The 8173-nt window shown below is 46.0% G+C and overlaps 1 protein-coding gene across 8 annotated transcripts in view; it reads right to left on the minus strand.

The window, feature by feature from the left end:
• Positions 1-8173, minus strand: part of GMEB1 (glucocorticoid modulatory element binding protein 1) — a 50162-nt gene that overhangs the window by 13192 nt on the left and 28797 nt on the right. For all 8 annotated transcript variants that reach the window (XM_028837140.2, XM_028837148.2, XM_077965995.1 and 5 more), the window contains 2 exons: positions 3670-3827; positions 557-688 (listed from right to left, as the gene is read on the minus strand). In XM_028837140.2, coding sequence (XP_028692973.1) covers positions 557-688; positions 3670-3827 — 290 coding nt within the window. The remainder of the gene's footprint in view (positions 1-556; positions 689-3669; positions 3828-8173) is intronic.

Raw genomic sequence — 8173 nt, forward strand, 5'->3', positions numbered from 1 at the left:
ACCTTGGCCTCCCAAAGTGTTAGGACTACAGGCGTGAGCCACCGTGCCCAGCCTGTCTTTTCATCTATGCACCTAGCACCTAACAACAGTGCCAACTAAAAATGAATTAATAAATGGAGGGTGATGTGAAGCCTCTCCTGGTCCCTTCTAAGTGAACAATCATTAATCACCATGCTCTATAACACTTGGCATCTATTTTTTCCAGCTAACATCTCAAAACTTAGGTTATCTAAGAAATGTGCCAAGGTTGGAGGCAGTTTGATCGGATGAAAAGCATAGACTACATAGTCAAACAGCTAAATTCAGCTCTGACACTTGTTTGTGACTGGTCTTAGGCAAGTTGCTGAACCTTTCTGAATTCTGATTTCCTTGTGTGTAAAATGTGACTCTGCAGGGTTATTGCATGGATTAAAGTAGGATGTTTGTAGCTATAGTTAGTATTTATATGCATGAGAAAATCCAGCGAAAGTAATTAAGAGGCTTTCCATGTCCATAATGATAATGGTGATAAGGGTCACAAGACCCTGCAAGATATCTGAGCCCTACAGAAGAATACCTGAAATTTCCTCTGAGTCTTTCTTTACACCCTCCTCCGTGGCCATGGTGACAGCAGCGGTGAGAGCTGAGTTCCATTCCAGCCCTGCCTCTTCCATGCTCTCTTCTGAGATGGCAATCTGCGTGATGCTACCTAAAAGCAGTCCAGTAGAGGTGAGAATGGTGAATGTAATGAAAAAATTATAGCCATCCTATATCTCATAGTCAACAGCTACAAAGACCTTGTTATTTTAACATTCTAGCCTCTTGGCTGCAGGTCCCTATTTTAAAAACTAGACTCTTAGGTAAGCCAGGATGAATACTGGATTTTCTAAAGAAAACCTGCCTTGCAAAGGAAAATGCTTTCTTACTTTGAATAGAAAGTGAAAGATAACTTACAAAATCACAAAAGAGCAATGTGTTTCCTGGGTGGATATGTTTTTGAAAGAGATTGAAGATAGGCATTACTACTAGGCTGCCTGACCCAGACTTATTGAGGGTGAAGAAAGCTTGAAATAATTTAAGAGAAAGGTATAGTGCTTTGCCAAGAGCTCTACTACAAGCAAGTTTGATACTAAGCATCTAACTTATTAGCCTATAAAGACAAATTAAAAGAAATGGAGACCATAAAAATCAGATAAGAGATTCATGTACAGCAGATTCACAAGGGGGAAAAAATACCCTTTGCTATGACTTGTATAGTAAGATTTTGACTGGGCATGGTAGCTCATGCCTGTAATCCTACCACTTTGGGAGGCTAAGGTGGGCAGATCGCTTGAGCCCAGGAGTTTGAGACCAGCCTGGGCAACATGGCGAAACCCAGTTTCTACAGAAATTAGCTGGGTGTGGTGGTGCACATCTGTAGTTACAGTTACTCACTAGGCTGAGGTGGGAGGATCACCTGGGCCCAGGGGCTTAAGGCAGCAGTAAACCATGACTGTGCCACTGTACTCCAGCCTGGGTGACAGAGTAAGACCCTGTCTCAAAAAAAAAAGAAAGCTTTTGGCCAGGTGCGGTGGCTCATGCCTGTAATCCCAGCACTTTGGGAAGCCGAGGCAGATGGATCATGAGGTCAGGAGAACGAGACCACCCTGGCTAACGCGGTGAAACCCCATCTCTACTAAAAATACAAAAAATTAGCCGGGCGTGGTGGCAGGCGCCTGTAGTCCCAGCTACTCAGAAGGCTGAGGCAGGAGAATGGCGTGAACCTGGGAGGCGGAGCTTGCATTGAGCCGAGATTGTCCCACTGCACTCCAGCCTGGGCAACAGAGCGAGACCATCTCAAAAAAAAAAAAAAAAAGAAAGCTTTTAAACAAAGAGAATTGAGAAAAAACAAACTGATCCAAAAAGCAATATAGGTAAGTATGGACTCTACACACTGGAGGATATCAATAATCAAGCAAAAGATAATCAAGTAAAGGACTTATAGCCAAATAAAAAGGAAGTACAGTTGTCCCTCAGTATACATGAGGGATTAATTCGTGGACCACCTGCATATATAACCAAATCTGCACATGTTCAAGTCCTAAAGTCAGCCCCGTGGAATCCACATATACAAAAAGTAAAAGTCAACACTTCATAGACCCGGGTTTTGCATTCTGCAAATACTGTATTTTCAATCCATGTTTGGCTGGAAAAAAAAAAAAAAAAAAGCTGCATAAAAGTGGACCCCTGCCGATCAAACCCATTGTTCAACGGCCAACTGTAAATAACATTTCACAGTATTTTTCACTTTTCAAGTGAAAAGTCAAGTGTTCAAATATTCAAACTGCCAGATATTTTATACTTTCCTGAAAGGGATTTAGGTTTCAAGAGATTTGGCTTCTACTCACCCACTGGTTACACACAGTATATTAGAACTGACCAAAAGTCTTTTTTTTTTTTTTTGAGACGGAGTGTTGCTTTGTCACCCAGGCTGGAGTGCAGAGGCATGATCTCAGCTCACGGTAACCTCTGCCTCTCAGGTTCAAGTGATTCTCCTGCCTCAGTCTCCTGAGTAGCTGGGATTACAGGCATGTGCCATCATGCCCAGCTAATTTTTTTTTTTTTTTGAGACGGAGTCTCGCTCTGTCGCCCAGGCCGGAGTGCAGTGGTGTGATCTTGGCTCACTGCAAGCTCCACCTCCTGGGTTCACGCCATTCTCCATTTTTCAAAACAGCCTAATTGAACCTTAATATGCAAAGTGGCACCAAAGTGAAACTCTTATATAATTATAACTATTGAACCACCTTTCCAATGCTTATAATGCACTGTAAGGAAAAAACAAAGAAGGAGGTCTGGCCAATAAGAATCATTTGGAAGAAAACAAAGCATGTTTCCAAAGCATGGAATCCCATCCAAGATTAGCATACTTCACAAGGCACATCAATGCTCATGAGAATTGAAATTAGGCCGGGCGCGGTGGCTCAAGCCTGTAATCCCAGCACTTTGGGAGGCCGAGACGGGCGGATCACGAGGTCGGGAGATCGAGACCATCCTGGCTAACATGGTGAAACCCCGTCTCTACTAAAAAAAAAATAAAAAAAAACTAGCCGGGCGAGGTGGCGGGCGCCTGTAGTCCCAGCTACTGGGGAGGCTGAGGCAGGAGAATGGTGTAAAAACCCGGGAGGCGGAGCTTGCAGTGAGCTGAGATCCGGCCACTGCACTCCAGCCTGGGCGGCAGAGCGAGACTCCGTCTCAAAAAAAAAAAAAAAAAAAAAAAAAAAGAAATTAAGATTATACAAGAGGCCGGGTGTGGTGGCTCATGCCTGTATTCCCAGCACTTTGGGAGGCTGAGGCAGGTGGATCACCTGAGGTTGGGAGTTCAAGACCACATAACAAACATGGAGAAACCCTGTTTGTACTAAAAATACAAAATTAGCCGGGCGTGGTGGTGCATGCCTGTAATCCCAGCTACTCGAGAGGCTGAGGCAGGAGAATCACTTCAACCCAGGAGGCAGAGGTTGCGGTGAGCTGAGATCGCACCATTGCACTCCAGTCTGGGCAACAAAAGCAAAACTCTGTCTCAAAAAGAAAAAAAAAAAAAAAAAATATATATATATATATATATACACACACACACACACAAGGGAAAAATAAGGAGGAAAGTTCTGCTGAAAAACACAGTGGGTTTTCAGGTGGTTTCCTACCCCCTACCATCAGCCGAAGTGGGTGTCTGCACCACACTTGTCTGCTGTCCTGGCACTGGAGCTCTTGCACTGCTGATCAGAAGGTCAAATTTGGTGCTTCTGCAGGTATTGGAGCAAACTTTGTCATGTTGGTAAAAATCAATCTGTCCGGAGTCCATCATTTTCCTGTGCAAAGGGAGACAAGAAGTACCAGTTCAGTCTATACCTCATATAGTGGGAACTAGGCCTCAGGGAAAAATAGGGACAACATTGCTGAGTCTACTGTGTAGATTAGGGAAACCTAATAGTGTTAGAAGTCATTAGGTTGCAAAAATTCTAATTTGGGCTTTAAATTTTCACTGGTCCTGCCCACATTTACCAGTATTCCTTCTCCCTCCGTAGTTTATTCATTATGAGTACTCCAGCAAGATCTGGTGCCAGTTTCACAGACACAAAGTTTCAGTCTTTTAAAAAACTCTCTTAGGCATACGGAAAAAAGTTGACTATACTAAACCCACTCTGGAAAATGTCCTTATAATTGGATCCACAAAACGTTATTATAGACCACAAGCAAAACCATGGGGTATTTTAATTATAGTAAATTCTATGTTATAATGTCACTTGGCTTTCACTAAATATTTTTTAGTATTTTCTTTTTTACATTTGGGAAGAATTGGCATGTGCTTGTCTTTCTGGGTAAATAAAACCCACCAAGAACAACAAAACTCAAATTTAAAGGTATTCCTTAGCCAGGCGCAGTGGCTCATGCCTGTAATCCCACCACTTTGGGAGGCCAAGGCAGGAGGATCACTTCAACTCAGGAGTTTGAGACCAGCATGGGCAACATGGTAAAACCTCATTTCTATAAAAAATACAAAAATCGGTCACGCACAGTAGCTTACGACTGTAATCTCAGCACTTTGAGAGACCGAGGTGGGTGGGTCACGAGGTCAGGAGATCAAGACCATCCTGGCTAACACGGTGAAACTCCTCCTCTACTAAAAATACAAAAAAAAAAATTAGCCGGGCGTGGTGGCGAGCGCCTGTAGTCCCAGCTACTCGGGAGGCTGAGGCAGGAGAATGGCATGAAACCCAGGAGGCGGAGCTTGCAGTGAGCCAAGATCACGCCACTGCACTCCAGCCTGGGTGACACAGTGAGACTCTGTCTCAAAAAAAAAAAACAAAAATCAGCCAGGCATGGTGGCTCATGCCTGTAGTCCCAGCTAATTGGTAGGCTGAGGCTGAAGAGTCGCTTGAGCCTGGGAAGCTGAGGTTGCAGTAAGCCGAGACTACGCCACTGCATTCCAGCCTGGGTGACAGTTAGACCCTGTCTCAAAAATAAATAAATAAATAAATAAACAAACAATAAAAATAAAAATAAAAATAAAGGTATTCCTTCCCAATTTCATTGGATTACTAATTTCTGCTTACAAATCATCTGAAATTTTTTTTTTTTTTTTTTTTTTTTTTTTGAGACGGAGTCTTGCTCTGTGCCCCAGGCTGGAGTGCAGTGGCGCGATCTCGGCTCACTGCAAGCTCCGCCTCCCCGGGTTCACGCCATTCTCCTGCCTCAGCCTCCCGAGTAGCTGGGACTACAGGCGCCCGCCACCTCGCCCGGCTAATTTTCTTGTATTTTTAGTAGAGACGGGGTTTCACCATGTTAGCCAGGATGGTCTCGATCTCCTGACCTCGTGATCCGCCCGTCTCGGCCTCCCAAAGTGCTGGGATTACAGGCTTGAGCCACCGCGCCCGGCCTGAAATTTTTTTTAAAAAACGATGTTTCGTTGGAAGTACAGGAGTAAAATAATTTAAAAAAAATTTTTTTTTTTTTTAGATGGAGTCTCGCTCTGTCGCCCAGGCTGGAGTGCAGTGGCCGGATCTCAGCTCACTGCAAGCTCCGCCTCCCGGGTTTACGCCATTCTCCTGCCTCAGCCTCCGGAGTAGCTGGGACTACAGGTGCCGGCCACCTTGCCTGGCTAGTTTTTTGTATTTTTTAGTAGAGACGGGGTTTCACTGTGTTAGCCAGGATGGTCTAGATCTCCTGACCTCGTGATCCGCCCGTCTCGGTCTCCCAAAGTGCTGGGATTACAGGCTTAAGCCACCGCGCCTGGCCAAATTTTTTTAAATAAAAACAAAAAGAACACAAATAATGTTTGTGTGTCTCTGACTAACAAAAACGATGTGGGCTGGGCACAGTGGCTCACACCTGTAATCCCAGCACTTTGGGAGGCCAAGGTGGGTGGATCACCTGAGGTTGGGAGTTCAAAACCAGCCTGACCAACATGGAGAAACCCCATCTCGACTAAAAATACAAAATAAACTGGGCATGGTGACACATGCCTATAATCCGAGCTATTTGGGAGGTTGAGGCAGGAGAATCGCTTGAACCCAGGAGGTAGAGTTTGTGGTGAGCTGAGATCACACCACTGCATTCCAGCCTGGGCAACAAAAGCGGGGCATGGTGGCTCACACCGGTAATCCCAGCACTTTGGGAGTTGAGGTGAGCAGAGCATTTGAGGTCAGGAGTTCGAGACCAGCCTGGCCAACATGGTGAAACCCCGTCTCTACTAAAAATACAAAAAAGCTAACTGGGTGTGGTGGTGCGCACCTATAATCCCAGCTACTCAGGAGGCTGAGGCATGAGAATCACTTGAACCCAGGAGGTGGAGATTGCAGTGAGCCAAGATCATGCCACTACACTCCAGCCTGGGCCACACAGCAAAACTATGTCTCAAAAAAAAAAAAAAAAAAAAAAAATTCCCCCCAAAAAAAAACCAGGCCGGGCGCGGTGGCTCAAGCCTGTAATCCCAGCACTTTGGGAGGCCGAGACGGGCAGATCATGAGGTCAGGAGATTGAGACCATCCTGGCTAACACGGTGAAACCGCGTCTCTACTAAAAAATACAAAAAACTAGCCAGGCGAGGTGGCGGGCGCCTGTAGTCCCAGCTACTCGGGAGGCTGAGGCAGGAGAATGGCGTGAACCCGGGAGGCGGAGCTTGCAGTGAGCCAAGATCTGGCCACTGCACTCCAGCCTGGGTGACAGAGCAAGACTCCATCTCAAAAAAAAAAAAAAAAAAGAAAAAAAAAAACCAAAAGCCGGACACAGTGGCTCACACCTGTAATCCCCGCACTTTGGGAGGCTGAGTCGGGCAGATCATGAGGTCAAGAATTCAAGACCAGCCTGACCAATATGGTAAAACCCCGTCTCTACCAAAAATACAAAAATTAGCCAGGCAAGGTGGTGTGCTCCTGTAATTTTAGCTACATGGGAAGCTGAGGCAGGAGAATCACTTGAACCTGGGAGGCGGAGGTTGCAGTGAGCCAAGACTGTGCCACTGCAGCCTGGGCGACAGAGTGAGATCCCGACTCAAAAAAGAAAAAAAAAGGCCGGGCGCGGTGGCTCACGCCTGTAATCCCAGCACTTTGGGGGGTCAAGACGGTTGGATCACGAAGTCAGGAGATCGAGACCATCCTGGCTAACATGGTGAAACCCCGTCTCTACTTTTTAAAAATACAAAAAATTAACCAGGCGTGGTGGCGGGCACCTGTAGTCCCAGCTACTCGGGAGGCTGGGGCAGGAGAATGGCATGAACCCAGGAGACAGAGCTTGCAGTGAGCCGCGATCACGCTACTGGACCTCCAGCCTGGGTGACAGAGCGAGACTCCAAAAAAAAAAAAAAACCTATATGAAGAAAATATTTAGCATTTTCAGCTGGCCACAGTGGCTCACATCTGTAGTCCAAGCTACTCTGTAGGACTGCTAGAGCTGAGGAGTTTGAGGCTGATCATGCCAATGCACTCCAGCCTTAGTGACAGAACATGACCTTTTTTTTTTTTTTCAATTGCCCTTTTTAAAAAATCTTTGGGCTGGGTGCAGTAGCTCACGCCTATAATCGCAGCACTTTGGGAGGCCAAGGTGGGTGGATCACCTGAGGTCAGGAGTTCGAGATCAGCCTGGACAATATGGTGAAACCCCATCTCTACTAAAAGTACAAAATTAGCCAGGCATGGTGACACATGCCTGTAATCCCACCTACTCGGGAGGCTGAGGCAGGAGAATCGCTTGAACCTGGGAGGCGGAGGATGTGGTGAGCCGAGATCGCGCCATTGCACTCCAGCCTGGGCAACAAGAGTAAGTCTCCGTCTCACCAAAAAAACAAACAACAACAACAACTAAAATCTTAGGCCGGGCGAGGTAGCTGACGCCTGTAATCTCAGCACTTTGGGAGGCCAAGGTGGGTGGATCACGAGGTCAGGAGATCAAGACCAGCCTAACATGATGAAACCCCGTCTCTACTAAAAAAAATACAAAAATTAGCTGGGCATGGTGGCACACGCCTGTAGTCCCAGCTACTCGGGAGGCTGAGGCAGGAGAATCACTTGAACCCAGGAGGTGGAGGCTGCAGTGAGCCGAGACTGCACCACTGTACTCCAGCCTGGCAACAGAGCGAGACTCCATCTCAAAAAAAACCCAAAAAAATCCTACAATACACAGACAACGTCAACATTTTAGCATATTTTCTTCTACTAAA

Source organism: Macaca mulatta, chromosome 1, assembly GCF_049350105.2.
Source record: "Macaca mulatta isolate MMU2019108-1 chromosome 1, T2T-MMU8v2.0, whole genome shotgun sequence".
NCBI lineage: Eukaryota > Metazoa > Chordata > Mammalia > Primates > Cercopithecidae > Macaca > Macaca mulatta.